General features: G+C 40.3%; 1 protein-coding gene across 3 annotated transcripts in view; it reads right to left on the bottom strand.

The window, feature by feature from the left end:
• Positions 1 to 17,111, bottom strand: part of GNE (glucosamine (UDP-N-acetyl)-2-epimerase/N-acetylmannosamine kinase) — a 49,875-nt gene that overhangs the window by 11,142 nt on the left and 21,622 nt on the right. For all 3 annotated transcript variants that reach the window (XM_024560259.3, XM_045195089.2, XM_053922664.1), the window contains exons 3-6: positions 8,525 to 8,976; positions 4,870 to 5,022; positions 3,816 to 4,028; positions 599 to 686 (exon numbers count right to left, since the gene is read on the bottom strand). In XM_024560259.3, the coding sequence (XP_024416027.1) occupies positions 599 to 686; positions 3,816 to 4,028; positions 4,870 to 5,022; positions 8,525 to 8,976 (906 nt within the window). The remainder of the gene's footprint in view (positions 1 to 598; positions 687 to 3,815; positions 4,029 to 4,869; positions 5,023 to 8,524; positions 8,977 to 17,111) is intronic.

Below are 17,111 nucleotides of genomic sequence, written 5' to 3'. Positions count from 1 at the left end.
TTCTGCCTCAGAGCCTGTTCCCTCTAGAACACCCAAAGAATAACCCCGACACACTCTGCTAGGCCAGCCTGACCCTAGGCTGCACCCGGAGTTCCTTCCCATCCAAAACACCATCCCTTGGGAAACGCAGGCAGCTTTTCCAGGCGTCCCCAGAACCAGAGAGAGCCCATGCCACTGAATATTTTTTTTAAGTTTTCATCTTTACATTCATGGGGGAAAAGTTATATTCAGGAAAAAACATTCAAATACAGGAAAATCTCATTAATTTGAAATAGAAAGGAGGGCAGTCTAAATTAAAATGCTGAATGAAACTATTTTTAAAGAAAATCAGTTATATTACTTTCTAATACTTATGGAAATTCAAAGTACGCTAAAGACCTACTTCCCAGCTATGTTAATTAACTGAGACAAATAAAATTATTCTCCACTGGAACCCTTGGTAGAACAATAGGCAAATGTTAGCAGGCCCGACCAGCTGGGGGCCCGGGGGTGGAGAATGAGAGCTCCGTGAGGGGGTGAAACAGCGGTCAGAGCTTGGAAATGGCGCCGAAGGCGGCTCCTCTTTTAAAGCACCTTTGAGAAGAGGGTATGTACTCACCAAGGGTACTGTTTACCAAACTGAAGGTGCAGCGCTTGCAATATTTTGTCTTGGGTATCAGCATCCCGGACATGAAGGACATTCTCCCCTAGGTAAACCCAGTGACACAGAGCCATGATTCAGAAGTGGGAATACCCAAAGAATAAAGAAATTAGCAGTGTGTTATACTCATAATTATCCCTGAAACCCAGAGGACTTCAAATAAGCCGCCTCCTGTTAGAGAGACACCAACTTTTCTACTGTATCCATTTCTTTAAAGCACTCTCAGCAAGATCTCCATATGTCAAATACTTAAGGGCACCAGGGTCCTTCATTCCCAAAGAAAATAAAGTTTTTGTATATTTATTGTAATAAATAAGGTGGATTGATATATTGGGTTGGCCAGAAAATCTGTAGGATTTTTTCTGTAAGATAAAAGACACATTTTTAATTTTCACCAATAACTTTATTGATTTGGATATTTTGAGTATATTGGCTATCTCCTACATGGTATAATGTTGATTGTTCTCAGTGTCTCAATTTGACCGCTGTCAACTCAACTGGTCTACCCGCCCCGCCCATGGAGCATGGTCTAGTGAGACAGCTCCAGCACAAAACTTCCCAAACCACTTTCGACGCATTCGATCAGTCACAGCACCTTCTCCATACTGCAGAAAACTATGTTTGCGTCTTACTTGCATTTTTACGTTTCTTGAAATAATAAGGCATAATATGCAAAATGTTGTGTATTTTCTTCCATCTTCAATATCAAAATGTCTACACAAAAATTCACCAATTTTGGTACTTTTTTTAATGTACACTGATAAGACAGCCGTCACAATACAATCTAACAAAATCGTTAGATTGTATTGACTTTGAATGAAGTCAAAGACAACTAAGCGCTGCTAGAGCCATCATTCGGAACAAACCAAACAAACCTTTCGGCCAACCCAACAGAATCCACCTGTCACTCATCTAGTCATCTGGCGTGTCCACTCTCAGTCTGCGCTTGTGCTGCCTTCTGTGTGCTTAGCCAGTCGGTCAGTCAGCCGGTCAGGCCAGGTTGCTCAGTCAGTCAGTTAGCCGTCAGCGGCTCAGACAGTCACTTTCTCTCCGTGTAGTCTCTGACCCACATGAAGGAGTAAACACAGTGAAAATGCCATGTTTTTCAACAGACTTGGCTAAGAAGAGGAGGAGAGTGGAAGGGTGACGGCTGGAGAGAGAGGGGTATGGGATCAAGGGAGGGGCTGTTTTGTATTGTTTTGTTTTTAAGAAATGAGAGACCCAGGCATGTTTAAATGATGAGGAAGCTAAAGAAAGGTACATGGGAGAGAAAGGATAACTGGTAGGTCCCTTAGAAGGCGGAGGGGTGATTCAGAACATGGAAGGCTAGCAGTGCACAGGCAAGAGAAACCCCACATCCCACACGCTCCAGTACAAAGAAGGTAGAAGGATGGATGGGCACGTGTTTATAGAGTGTGGTGGCAGAAAGCACAGAGACTGCTTCTGCCAGAGGACCACCCTGCTCAGTCCAACATTAAATTCTCCGTTCACATCTTACTTGAACTCTCAACAGCTTTCAATACCATCTTCTGGAGACACTTTCTTTTCTGGGTTTAATGATATCACACTCCTGGTTTCCTCTGACCTCACTGGCAGTTCCTTTTCAGTCTTCCTCGATGGGCCTTCCCTTCCTCACCAGCCTCTAAACGCTGAGGACCTCCTGCGGTTGGTCCTGGGCTCCATTCTTGTCCCTGTTTATATGTCCCCCCTGGGTAATCTCATTTAGTCCCTTGGTTTGAAGTAGCATCTCAAGCAGAGTGTGCCATTATCCTCAACACCCTTTCCCTGTACTCGTAACAGCATTTTAGCTGGGCAGCTGATCACCCAGCTAAAGCATATACTCTTCAGCTTCCCCTGAAGCTAGACATGGCCATGTGGCTACGTTCAGATAGGATGTGTGAAGACGAAATATTTGCAACTTCCAGGTTGTGCTTTTAAAAGGAAAGACATCTTCCCCTTCCCCCTTCCAAATGGCTAAAATGTGGACTTAAGAGCAAGATAAATGGAGGCTAAGTCTCTACCATACCAGTAAGAAACAAAGGAAAATCTAACGCATTTAAGGCACTATTATTTTGAGGTGTCTCTGTAAAGCAGCTGAACTGTCACCCTAAATACCATCCCGTATGCCAATCACTCTTAGATCCTCAACTCGAACTCTGCCTGGAGCTATCCAGCTGCTTAGAGGCCATCTCCACCTTGATATCTAACAGGCTTCTCAAACCTCGCCTGGCCATTAGAGAACTCTTAATCCCACCCTCCCAAATCTGCTCCTCCCTCAGTTCCCCCTATCAGAAAAGAGCACACCCAGCCGCAGAGTTACTGTTGACTCCCTCCTTCCTTTCACTGCCATAGCCAAGCCACAGCAAGCACCGTAACAGCCCCAGTCAGCCTTTTCTCCCCTCTAATGCTACCACAGAGTCTAAGCCACTATCATCTCACGGAACCGAACAAGCCTCAACTCAGCTGCCTGCTTCCACCCCCGCCACCTCATTCCACTCTCCATATAGCTGCCAGATGATCGTTCCAAAACACACAGAATACTGCGTTAAATGGCTTCCCATCACATTTAGGAAAAAGCACAAAGTATTTACCCTGGCTTAGGTCTGCCTCCTTCTCTAACATCGTCTTGTATCCACTCTTCTTGCCCACTGCCCTACAACTACACTGACCCCTTGGTTTCTCAGATGTGTTAAGCTTGGTCTTCACAGTGGTGTTTTCCTCTGCTTCTCCCTGATCCTCACCTAGCCAATTCCTTGTCATTCATATCTCAGCTGAAGTGTCATCTAAAAGGTGCCTTTTCTTAACCCCCCTAATGTGGCCCACACATCTGGACAGCACACGGCCTAATTTTTTTTCTTGGTTTATCATCTCTCTCTCCTCCCACTAGAATGGAGGTTACCTGACAGCTCAGACGCCATGTTCAACTCCAGTCTCTCTTAAACACTGCCATCTAACACCACAGTTACCCAAGAAACTCTTAGCTCTAACCGGTATTACAAAGACAATAAAAAGGTAAGTAGAGCCCTAAAAAATTTGGTGGTCACTGTGTGCTATTTATAGATTTTAGGCTGTAACTGGTCATTAACTTCATTCACTCGTTGATCATATTTGCATAATATTTGTAATAATTCATACACATGTGTTAATCAGTTGAAGTATAGGCGAAGGTAGATACCTGTTTCTCTCCCAATCTGACGTGTTCCTAGATTGATCACAGGTGTTCCAAAAGCTCCAACCTCTCGTACCCCACAACTGCTGTTCCCAATCATGCAACCCGCGTGGGCAACCAACTGTATGAACTGGTCAAACGGGACATGTTTCACTGCCCGGAAATTAGGGTGGTGCTCAATGCCCTTCTTCCGCATCACTCGAACCATCTCTTTGCTCCCTGCCAAAGTGAAAAGAAACAATTGTTACACAGTTTATGAGATAAACAATCTTCACTGGCAAGTACAGCCCCACTTAAAGTAATCTTCCCAAAAAGACTCATAACAGTTATTAAAAGAAATCGTCATTTTAACACCCTACCTTGTTTCCCCTAACAATAAAGATCATTCAAGAGACACTAAGACAGGGACTCGTTCAGAGCAAGATGGTGGCATCTGGACACTGCAGCGAAGGGGTCCTCCTGCCCGTTTCACCACAAAGCACCTAAGAGCTCAGCGATGGGCGGCCTCAGCTGATGGTAACCAGTATGTGACAGCTCCTGCTCTGGCCTTCTCACTGGTGTCTCATGTCCCTATTAACATGGTTAAAGTCTCATTGGCACCAAAGCCCACAGGCAGGCCTGAGGGTCAGCTGGGGACTCTAGTTCTAACACAAATAGGAGAACAGGAAATAATCACAACAGTGGCCATTTCACTGTGGTCAGTGGGGTCATTACTTTCCTAAAGACACTTTCGACTTCTAAGGTTTGTCTCTTGGCTGTTGCATTTTCTTACTAGTGCAAAATGGAGGGAAGAGATTTAACATAAAATGAAAATGAGGATTAGCGAGATTTTTCTTTTAGTATTTATTTCCTATTAAGTTTCTATTAGACTTGACAAAAAACATCACAATCTCTTCAATCTACTGCAGAATTGGTGATCCTTTGAAAACTGGAACACGTTTCAGAATAGGGCAGCCTCCAGCATAAAATGAGCAAAGTAAGAATGGCAGTCAAAAGGAGACACAACAGAAACATACAACTGGAAAGGTAGGTGGCACACTTTCCTTTTCAAGTCCATTACCTGCATCAATATTTGGAAACAGAACGAGGGTCCTCTTGTTGAATGAGATAAGCGCATCCAGTGTTAACTCGAACATTTTAATGGAATGCTTAATGTCAGTAGTCACGGGGTGCTGTAGAGCAACGATGTAATCTTTAGGTTTTACATCATCACCTGTTTAAGGAAAATCAAACCATATTGCTTCATTAGTTAAGAATCTCAAAGGAAGAAACAAATTCCAAAAGGCAGACCCCAAAGTCTGTGCTTTTAAAAATGCTAAGGGAAAGCAGTTTGTTACATTTTTAGCAGGCCATCCAAATTAGGTTCCAATGAAAAGAACTTACAACAGACAAGTCCAAGGATTCAGCACACTTAACATTTTGCAAAGGTGCTTGCTACCACAAACAAAACATGTAACTTGAAATAGCAGACACTAGAATTTATTGTTTCAAATCCAAAATTTTTCAAAGCATTAGAAAAATGTGAATCTTCCCAATTTCTAACTAGTGTATCTAATGAGTTATCAGCAATACCAATGAATAATAATATGTTGCAAATCAGGGCATTTAGAGATGGAATGAGCACTAAATTTCGTATAAATACATAGGAACTTCCCCATACCATCACCCACCAGATACAACAAACAGCCAATATGTCTACACTTGTTCAGAGGACTAGAAAGGCCCCACTCATCCCCGGGCTGGGATCCCAAGGACAGCTCCTCGGCAAAGATTTAAAGGGTGAGTGGTTCAGAGGAACAGTGTCTGCAAATAAGCAAAACACTGATCAGCAGGGCCTAGGTTATCCTGCAAAACTAAAAATGAGCTCCAGCTACTCATTTGTAATGAGAATTCATTTCTTTGGGATATTAATTTTAATGATCAACTTTATATTACACTGTAAGTTTATCACTCATTTCCAAATTCAAACAGTAGCTGTTATTTTTTTATGATTTAATGGTAACATAATTTTTACTAAGAATCTTCAGTAGTATTTGATTCAAAAGACTATAGATTCCAATTTTATTTTTTAAGATTATGTATTTATTTATTTTTAGACAGGGGTCGGGGGAAGAGAAACATCAATGTGTGGTTGCCTCTCACATGCCCCCCACTGGGGACCTGGCCTGCAACCCAGACAGGTGTCCTGACTGGGAATCGAACCAGCAACCCTTTGTTTTGCAGGCCGGTGCTCACTCCACTGACCTACACCAGCCAGGGCTTTTTTTTTTCTTTAAATTATTGGCCCTATATTATGTTCTAAACTGGGGCTTGGGGAGATATAATTATTAAATTTTTGTGCAAAGTAGGGAAAAGACTTAAAGGCCTAAAAGAATCTATCAGAAACAGAAGTCTGGAAAGACGTGATCAACATAAATGTAGCTAAGTCACTAGATAGAGATCAGGGCCTTTAGAAACTATGGGGAGAGAAATAGCAATAAAAGAGATAGAGGATATAGTACAAGTTGGCCCCGCTGTAGTGCACAGTTCTGTAATGTGAATAAGCTCCGCTGTGACTGGGAAATAGAAGAACACTGTCAGCCTTTAATGTAGTAGTTGAGTTATTCACACATGATTCCCCATGGCTGGATACCAGTAACCTTAACCTAAATGTATACAACAAGCTATGGAGTACCTGTGTCTCTGACATGCAGCTTTCTTGGGGTGGGGGGAGGGTTGTGGCAATTTTTCTTTGAGAGTGAGGATGTTATACAGCTCCGGCAGTCCCCTGCAGATGGGACCATTCTGTGTAACTTATTGCTAAGGGGGCAAGTAGAAGGTGAAGAGGAAGTTCCAGCAGTTTACCCGTGAGAGCTTTCCACTTCTCATTTGTCTTCTCCTTTAAGTGTGATTAAGAAGCATGTGCACTATTCGGAAAGTAACCATATAATGCAAAAACTAGATGTCTTTAAAAAAAAAAAAACAGTGAAAAGGAATGCACAGGACAATGAACTGGAGCTAGCCAACCCTGGCAATAATACATTTTGCATTTTGTACAAAGCCTACAGCTGCTTCTCAATGCCCAACTCCTTGACATCATCGCTGTCTTTATCTCCAGAACTCAGCAGCTTCAGCCCCTCCACCCAGCTCCTTCCATTAAGGTGCCATCATTTTGTTTTGTGTTAAAATTCTATATTTACTGTGCCATTTCTTTCATTACTGGGAATTTAACATGTCTTTTTAACTTTGCTAATATTTTTATTAGGACTGTTATTTATTAATGTTCTGGTTACAAAGTCACATATTCTGAGTGGTGTACCCAACACTACTTTTCCCATTATAAGCAGTGTGGTAAACATGAGAAGAGGCAGGTACAGACTTTGCACAATGTGTGACTGGCAGAGGTAGGTGGCTTGGGCTCATGGTTTTGTTCCCGCCCATTCTCTTCTCCCACTCAACACACATACTGGTTTGTTTGTTTTTAATCTAGTTTTTGCTATTTTGTCATCTTTCTTTTCATAAAGATACTGCTCCAATGGTTCCAAATAGAACTTTAAGCCCTGCAAGTACAAACTTGCTGCATTCCGCTTTATAATGATTATTTTCTATTCATTACAAATTTTTCAACAATCCAGTTTTTTAGAACACATATAGAGCTAACAGTATAATCAGAACAGAACAAAAGAATGTTTCCGTAGAAGCATACAAAAAGGAGAGACTAAAGAGACAAGTTTATTCCGCCTGCATTATCTAGTCAGGTTTTTTAATAACTACAAATCTGCCCAAGAATGAGCAATATATAGAATGGATTAACTTGCAGAGCAGAAAAGCCCGATCCCTTTCCTGTTTTAATGTGATCTGATGCAAAATACACATAATCGCCAAATCAATTCATTCATTAGCTTCATTATTCAATACGTCTACCTCTTTAAAAAGGAGAGTCCTAAATACCTAACCAGATGATTATTCCTGATTTGTCCTCTAGATAGTACTCTCACTATAAATTAACCAATGAAATTCTGTTTGTAAACCTATTATCTCTGCCTCTGATTACCAAAAGGTAACTTACAGGAGGCTAGATCATTGAACGTTGAAGATTTCAGACCTTAAGGCTTATTTACAGAGATAAACTCTAAGGTACAACTATGACTTTTGCTTTTAATAATAATCATCATAATCCCTTTTAATAAGTACTACAGCTTACTAACCACTTCTAACATTCATTATCTCATCTAAGTATTCTAATAATCAAAAGACATTAGAATTAAAATAACACATTTTTCATTGTGCTAAAAACCAAAATAAAGGAAAACGAAAATAAAAACACCCATCATTCTACTAACAAGACACAAATATTATAAATGACGTGGTGTATATGCTCCCTTAAACTTTCCATTATGTTACTGTTGTCACAGAAATGGCATCATATTATACATGAATATTGTAGCTCCCTTTCCCCCCCTTTGGCTGTCAAGATCTATCCCTGTAACTATTCACCCATCACATATTTAATGTATTAAAAGGCATTTCATTGTATAAATACCAGTTAAGCCTTTTTAACAGAAAAGATGAGTCTCAGAGAGGTAAAGTCAAACCACACGGCAAGATCTATGACCTATAACCTTAGCCTTCTGATTGCTAATGGAATATTCCATCCACGATAGTTTCTGAAAGGATTAAAATACACCCAACACTGACAAACACAACCATTAGACTGAATAAAGTCTGATCCGTACCTAACCACATCCGAATGATGCTCATGTAGTCTTTGTTCTTGGCACAGAGCAGTTTGTCGTAGGAAGGGCAGCCTGCCAAAAGGATGCGATCGTGGTCCTCACACATGGATATCAGGTGTTGCTCTGCACTTCGGGTGCAGCACACGTGGTAATGAGCCAGCTTGGTTATGGCATGTCTGATAGAGTCGTCGATGGTCCCACTGACTTCTCCACCTTCAATGTGAAGGATCCGGATGTTCATCAAGGCAGCAGATGTTGCCAGTGCCAGGGCATCGAACCTGTCTCCGTGAACTATCATGATATCGGGCTTCAGGCGATTGAGGACATCTGGTAGCTTCACTAGGGCCAGGCCTACTGACTCGACCATGGCTGCCTCATCTTCCCCTCTAACAATCGTGTGTAGCCTGGTGTTAATGTCAAAGTCATCTTGTTCAATCATGCGGTATGTATTTCTAAAGCAGGAGAGAAATAAAGGTGTGAGAGCATATTCTTAAATACAGGGCCATAAAAACATGAGAAAAGCAATCTAAAATCAACTCTGAAGGGAGAAGAAATATTTTATAAAATTTCCTTGTCAAATAAATTGAAGTATAACTAACAAAAATTAAAAGCACAGACCACAAATGCATGGATCACCTGATTAATTTTTCTGACTGCCTGCCCTGTAGCCACCACCCCGATTAAGGTATAACCATGCAGCTGCTCTGTCTGCGGAGCAGCCACTCTCTGTCTCACTGTTTCACTAATAAGCTCTTTCATGGAAAAAAAAAAAAAAAAAAGATACAACCATCCAGCAGCATCTTGGAACTCTTACTTATGGCGTGAGGACCTGGAGGGAGAACTATCTGACAGAGAATTTTATTAGGGAAAAAAGACCAAAATGTACAATGGTCACGACTTTTTTAAAAAATATATTTATTGATTATGCTATTACAGTTGTCCCATTTCCCCCCCTTCACTCCACTCCATCCTGCCCACCCCCTCCCTCCCACATTCCCCCCCTATAGTTCATGTCCATGGGTCATACTTGTAAGTTCTTTGGATTCTACATTTCCTATACTATTCCTACCCTCCCCCTGTCTATTTTCCACCTATCATCTATGCTACTTATTCTCTGTACCTTTCCCCCCTCTCCCCCTCCCTCTCCCCTATTGACAACCCTCCATGTGATCTCCATTTCTGTGGTTCTGTTCCTGTTCTAGCTGTTTGCTTAGTGTACTTTTGTTTTAGGTGTGGTCGTTAATAACTGTGAGTCTGCTGTCATTTTACTGTTCATATTTTTTATCTTCTTTTTCTTAGATAAATCCCTTTAACATTTCATATAATAAGGACTTGGTGATGATGAACTCCTTTAACTTGACCTTATCTGAGAAGCACTTTATCTACCCTTCCATTCTAAAGGAAAGCTTTGCTGGATAGAGCAATCTTGGATGTAGGTCCTTGCCTTTCATGACTTCGAATACTTCTTTCCAGCTCCTTCTTGCCTGTAAGGTCTCTTTTGAAAAATCAGCCGATAGTCTTATGGGAACTCCTTTGTAGGTAACTCTCTCTCCTTTTCTTTTGCTGCTTCTAAGATTCTCTCCTTCTCTTTAATCTTGGGTAATGTAATTATGATGTGCCTTGGTGTGTTCCTCCTTGGGTCCAGCTTCTTTGGGACTCTCTGAGCTTCCTGGACTTCCTGGAAGTCTATTTCCTTGGCCAGATTAGGGAAGTTCTCCTTCATTATTTGTTCAAATAAGTTTTCGATTTTTTGTTCTTCCTTTTCTCCTTCTGGTACCCCTATAATTCAGATGTTGGAACGTTTAAAGATGTCCTGGAGGTTCCTATGCCTCTTCTCATTTTTTTGAATTCTTATTTCTTCATTCTGTTCTGATTGGATGTTTCTTTCTTCCTTCTGGTCCATACCGTTGATATGAGTCCCAGTTTCCTTCCCAACACTATTGGTTCCCTGTATATTTTCCCTTGTTTCTCTTAGCACAGCCTTCATTTTTTCATCTAATTTGCGGCCAAATTCAACCAACTCTGTGACATCGTGGTTACCAGTGTTTTGAACTGTGCATCTGATAGGTTGGCTATCTCTTTGTTGCTTAGTTGTATTTTTTCTGGAGCTTTGATCTGTTCTTTCATTTGGGCCATTTTTTTTTTTTTGTCTTGGCGCACCTGTTATGTAAAGGGGTGGAGCCTTAGGTGTTTACTGGGGCGTGGTAATGCTGGCCGCTGCGCTGTGATGCTGTACGTGGGGGAGGGGCCAAGAGGGAGCAATGGCGCTTGCTCCACTCTCTGCGGGATTGCAGTCGCTCCCTCCGCTACCCACGATCAAATTGGGCCCTTCTGGTGCTGATTCCAGAGTAGAGGGGCTTGTGCACGCTGTAGGCCCCTGTGGGTCTCTCCAACGAACTCTCCTGTGAAGCTGGAAGTTTCTCCTGCTGCCGCCTCAACCCCCACGGGTGTTTTCAATCAGAGGTTTGAGGCTTTATTTCCCTGCGCTGGAGCCCTGAGTTGCGCGGCCTGCTTTGCTCCCCACCCTTCCTCCCAGTTTATCTACGCGCGAATGACGGGCCTCGGGGTCTGCCAGCCACCACCTTTGGGGTCTGCTAGCTGCAGCGTGGCCTGCCCCGTTCCACAATCCACCACCTCGCTGGGTCCGCCAGCTGCAGCCTTGCTGCAAGTCCTCTCCACCCTGGCTGCCCATCTCCGCCCCTCCTACCCGTCTGGATGAATATTTCTTCTTTATCTCCTTGGTTGTCAGACTTCCATACAGTTCGATTTTCTGTCAGTTCTGGTTGTTTTTTGTTTTTAAAATTGTTTTTGTCCTTTTGGTTGTGAGAGGAGGTGCAGTGTGTCTACCTATGCCTCCATGTTGGCCAGAAGCCCCCCTTGTTGGTCATGACTTTTTTAATATATTTATAAATTTTTAAAAAGAAATAAGCTACTTAGTAGAAAAAAAATACTACTTATAAAAGCAAAGCTCATTTAAAAAAATAGTAGGGAACCAGGACACCTGACATATTACTAAATATAAATTTCTGAATGATGGAAATTATCACCTGCATTTTCTTTGTATGTTATTATTGATACAGCATAATTTTTAAAAATATTTATTTTTAGACAGAGAGGAAGGGAGTGAGAAAGAGAGGGAGAGAAACATCAATGTGTGATTTCCTCTCACATGACCCCCACCAGGGACCTGGCCTGCAACCCAGGCATGTGCCCTGACTGGGAATCAAACCAGGGACCCTTTGGTTCGCAGGCTGGTGTTCAATCCACTGAGCCACACCAGCCAGGGCTTGATGCAGCATGATTCTGATTAGGGTGAAAAGAAAGTTTTACAGCATTAACTTGGCTGTGAAATGCACTTTCAAGTCTGTTTCATGCTTCAACAATAACAGCAATTTGCAATGCCATAAAGTTTCCTGTGTGTTATCATGAGATTCTAAAAGGCATGGCTCTTTTCCAAAATATGCAATACATTTATTATTGAAAAATGGAAAAATACTGAAAATAAGCATCCAAAAACCTACACTTGGCAATATCAGTGTTATCATTTTTATTTCTAGCCATTTCATGCATATTTTAACATTGTTGAGAACACAGTACCCATACAATTTTGTAATTTACTTAATTCATTCAACACTAATATTTTCTGAGATCATGAAGGATTCTTTACATACATCATTTTACCTCACATGGATGTTCTAACAGTCATTTCACAGATTCCTTTGGATTGTGCTACACAAGCTATGTTGTCTGTAAATAAAGACAGTCTTTGTGCCTTTATATTTCTTGCTTTATAGTGTGGGCGTCACTGTCTAGTAGAAGTTGAAGAGAAGTGGTGAAAGTGGAAGTCCTTACTTTGTTCCCAATTTTAGAAGGAAAGCATACATTTTATGTTATAGGTATTTTACAGTTGCCCTTTATCAGAGTGAAGAATTTCCATTCTATTCCAAGTTTAATACAAGTTTTTTTTATCTAAGTATTTGTTTAATTTTGTCAAATGTTTTTTAACATATATTGATGATCATATGGGTTTTCCTCTTTATTCTGTTAAGATGTTAATTATACTAATTGATTTTCAGATGTGAAATTAACCTTGAATTCCTGAGATAAAACCACTTGGTCACGATGTATTAGTTGGTTTTTTATATTACTGGATATGATTTGCTAATATTTTGTTTAAAATTTTATGTCTATATTCCTGAGGGATATTGGTCTGAGTTTTATTTTCTCATAATATCTTTGTCAGGTTTTGATGTCAGAAGTATGCTGATCTTATAATCTGGGGAGTCATCCGCTCCCCTATTTTCTGAGTTTGTATAAGATTGGTGTTATTTTTTCTTTAAGTGTTTGATAGAATTCATGAGTGAAGTCCTGTTTGTAGGAAATTATTTTTATAGGAAGTGTTTGATAATGAATCCAATTTTTAACTGATAATAGGGCTACTGAGATTTTTTTTTTCTGCCAGTTTTGGTAAGCAGTGTTTTTCAAGGAGTTTGTCCAGTTCATCTAAATTGTCAGCTTTCTTAGCCTAATACTCCCCTTTTTGTCTTTTAATGGCTGTAATATTTTGAAAGAAATAAATTTTGGCTGTTAAATTTCTCTATTGTTTAATCTACTTTCATAGTTCACTGATTTCCCATCTTTATTATTCCTTTTCTTCTACTTAATTAGGCTCTAATTTTTTTTGTTTGTTTACTAAAGTGGAAACAGACAATTGATTCTAAACTTGTCTTTCATTTTTTAAGTATATTTTATTCATTATGCTATTACAGTTCTCCCATTCTTTTTTCCTAACCTTTATCCCCCTCTACCCAGTACCCCTATTCCCTCCAGCATTCTCCCTCCTTAGTTCATGTCCATGGGTCATACAAAAAAGCTCCTTGGCTTCTCCATTTCCTATACCATTCTTAACCTCCTCCTGTCTATTTTCTACCTACCAATTGTGTTTCTTATTCCCTGTACCTTTCTCCCCATTCACCCCCCTCTCCGCTGATAACCCTCCATATCAACTCTGTTTCTGTGATTCTTTTCCTTTTCTAGTGGTTTGCTTAGTTTTTGTTTTTGTAGATACAGTTGTTGATAGTTGGGAGTTTGTCGTCATTTTACTATTTTTTAAAGTATATTTTATTGATTATGCTATTACAGTTATCCCATTTTATTTCTGCCCTTTATTCCCCTCCACCCTGCAACCTCCTCCCACCAGAAAATTCCCCCCGCCCCCCTTAGTTCATGTCTATGGGTTGTACATATAAGTTCTTTGTCTCCTCCATTTCCTGTACTATTCTTAACCTCCCCCTGTCTATTTTACCTACCATTTATGCTTCTTACTCCCTGTACCTTTCCCCCATTCTCCTCTCCCCCTCCCTACTGACTACCCTCCCTATGATCTCCATTTCTGTGATTCTGTTCCTGTTCTATTGTTTGCTTAGTTGGTTTTTATTTTTTTAGGTGTGGTTATTGATAGTTGTGAGTTTGTTGTCATTTTACTGTTTATAGTTTTGATCTTTTGTTAGATAAGTCCCTTTAACATTTCATATAATAAGGGCTTGGTGATCATGAACTCCTTTAACTTGACCTTATCTGAGAAGCACTTTATCTGCCCTTCCATTCTAAATGATCGCTTTGCTGGATACAGTAATCTTGGATGTAGGTCCTTGTCTTTTATGACTTTGAATACTACTTTCCAGACCCTTCTGGCCTATAAGGTTTCTTTTGAGAAATCAGCTGATAGTCTTATGGGAACCCCTTTGTAGGTAACTATCTCCTTTTCTCTCGCTGCTTTTAAGATTCTCTCCTTATCTTTAATCTTGGGTAGTTATGATGTGTCTTGGCACATTCCTCTTTGGGTCCAACTTCTTTGGGACTCTCTGAGCTTCCTGGACTGCCTGGAAGTCTATTTCCTTTGCCAGATTTTTTCAAGTAAGTTTTCAATTTCTTGCTCTTCCCCTTCTCCTTCTGGCACCCCTATGATTAGGATGTTGGAACATTTAAAGCTATCCCAGAGGCTCCTAAGCCTCTCCCCATTTTTTTGAATTCTTGTTCCTTTATTCTGTTCTCGTTGAATGTTTATTTCTTCCTTTTGTCCCAAACTGTTAATTAAATCCCAGCTTCATTCCCTTTATTGATGGTTCCCTGTATATTTTTCTTTACTTCACTTTGTATAGCCTTCACTTCTTCCTTTATTTTATTGCCATACTCAATCATTTCTGTGAGCATCCTGACTACCAGTCTTTTGAACTCTGTAGCTGATAGGTTGGCTATCTCTTCATTGCTTAGTTCTTTTTCTGGAGTTTTGATCTGTTCTTTCATTTCGGCCATATTTCTTTGTCCTGACGCACCTGTTACGTTGTAAGGGGTGGAGACTTAGTTAGGTATTTGCCAGGGTGGAGCAACCCACTTCACTGTGTTGTGGTGCTGTATGTGGGGGAGGGGTCAGAGAGGGAACAGTACCACTTACTCAGCTCTTGCCCAGCTTTCAAGAGACTGGCAGTTTCTCTCACCACCACAACCCCACAGGTTATTGTAGCCAGATGTTCTGAGGCATTATCTTGCCTGCACTGGGACCCTAGGTTACATGGTCTCACTTCCCAGTTGTTCCTCCCAGTGTATATGCACATGAATGTGGGACCGCCCAGTCTGCCAGCCACCACAGCTGCTGCCTCAGACCACCTCCTTCCCTGTCTGCCAGCCACTGCTTTGCCATGCATCCTCTCTGCCCCTCCTACCAGCTTGGATGAATGTATCTTTAACTCCTTGGTTGTCAGACTTCCATACATTCCAATTTTCTGGCAGTTATTGTTTTTGTTTTTTTTTTAATTGGTTGTCTCCTTCTTTTGGTTGTGCTAGGAGACGAAACATATCTATGTATGCCTCTATCTTGGCTGGGACCTATCTAATATTTATTTTTTATTGTATTTTTTCCATTACCATTTATCCCCCTTGTACCCTCCTTGCACCTTCACCCACCTCCCAAACTTGTCTTCTTTTTAATATAGGTACTTAAAGATATAAATTTCCCTGTAAGTGTTGCTTCATCTATACCCACAAATTTGGTATATTGCAATTTTTATTACATAGTTCAAAATCTTTTCTAATTTCCCTCAGGATTTCTTGTTTGATGTGTGGGGTTAAAACTTACAAATAAAACAACCTAATTAAAACATAGGCTAAAGACCTTAACAGACCCCTCACCAAAGATGATATAAAGATGTTAAGTAAGCAGATAAAAAGCTACCTCACACCATATGTCATCAGGGAAATAAAAATTAAAACAACAGTGAGATACCACCACACACCTATTACAATAGCTAAAATCCAGAACACTGACACCACCACAGGCTGGTGAGGATGTGGAGCAAGAGGAACTCTCTTTCGTTGTACGGACAACACAAAATGATACAGCCACTCTGGAAGACAGCTTGGCAGTTTCTTACAAAACTAAAATACTCTGGTCATACAATCCAGAAAACATGCCCCTCTGTTTACCCAAAGGAGCTGAAAACTATGCCCACAATCCATACCCAAAAAAGTCTGCAAACATGTTTATAGCAATATTCTTCTGTGCTGAAAAGAAATTATTATCAAGCTATTAAAATACATGAAGAAAACTTAAATGTGTGTTGCTAAGTGAAAGAAGCCAATCTGAGAGACTACATACTTTATGATTCCAATAGTATGACATTCTGAAAAGGGAAAATCTGTGGAGATGGTAAAAAAAGATCAGAGGTGGCCTGGGGTTGAGGGGAAGAACGGATAAAATGGATGAAATGGTAGAACATATTTTTAGGACAATGAAACAACTCTGTATGATACTGTAATGGTGGATTCATGTCATTACAGCTTTGTCCAAACCATAATTTATACCACCAAGTTGAACCCTAACATGAACTAGAACTTTGGGTAATAATGATGTGTCAATATAGGCTCATCAATTGTAATGAATGTACCACCCTGGTGAAAGATGTTGATAATGGGGGAGGCTGTACATTTGTGGCAGAGTGGGGCGTATAGGAAACTTCTCTCCCTTTTCCTCAATTTTGATTATTCTGTAACTATTAATTTGTACTTCTTAATCTCTTCACCTTTTTCACCCAGTCCCACAACCTCCTCACATAAGTCTGTTTCTGTTCTGCATATTCATTTATTTTTTTTTTTTAATTCTACATCTAAGTGAAATCATATGATATTTGTCTTCATCTGACTTATTTCACTCAGCACAACACCCTCTAGCTCCATCCATGTTGTTACAATTAGCAAGATTTCATTCTTTTTTATTTTTTATGACTGAGTCATATTCAATTGTACATATGCAACACTTTTTCTTTATCCATTCATCTGCTGATGGACCCTTAGGTTGCTTACATATCTTGGCTATTGTAAATAATGCTGCAGTGAACATATGGATATATATGCCTTTTTTAGTTTTTTCAGTATGCATGTTTATTTTTCTAAATAGTATATTTGTATTACTCTATTTATTAGTTTTATCTTCTTTTTAAATTGTATCATTGCTTATGCTATTACAGTTGTCCCAATTTCCCCCCCTTTGCTATACTCCACACAACTCCCCCACCACTCCCTCAGGCATTCC

The sequence above is a fragment of the Desmodus rotundus genome, chromosome 1 (genome assembly GCF_022682495.2).
Source record: "Desmodus rotundus isolate HL8 chromosome 1, HLdesRot8A.1, whole genome shotgun sequence".
Classification (NCBI taxonomy): Eukaryota; Metazoa; Chordata; class Mammalia; order Chiroptera; family Phyllostomidae; genus Desmodus; species Desmodus rotundus.
This window is presented reverse-complemented; position numbering and strand designations above follow the sequence as displayed.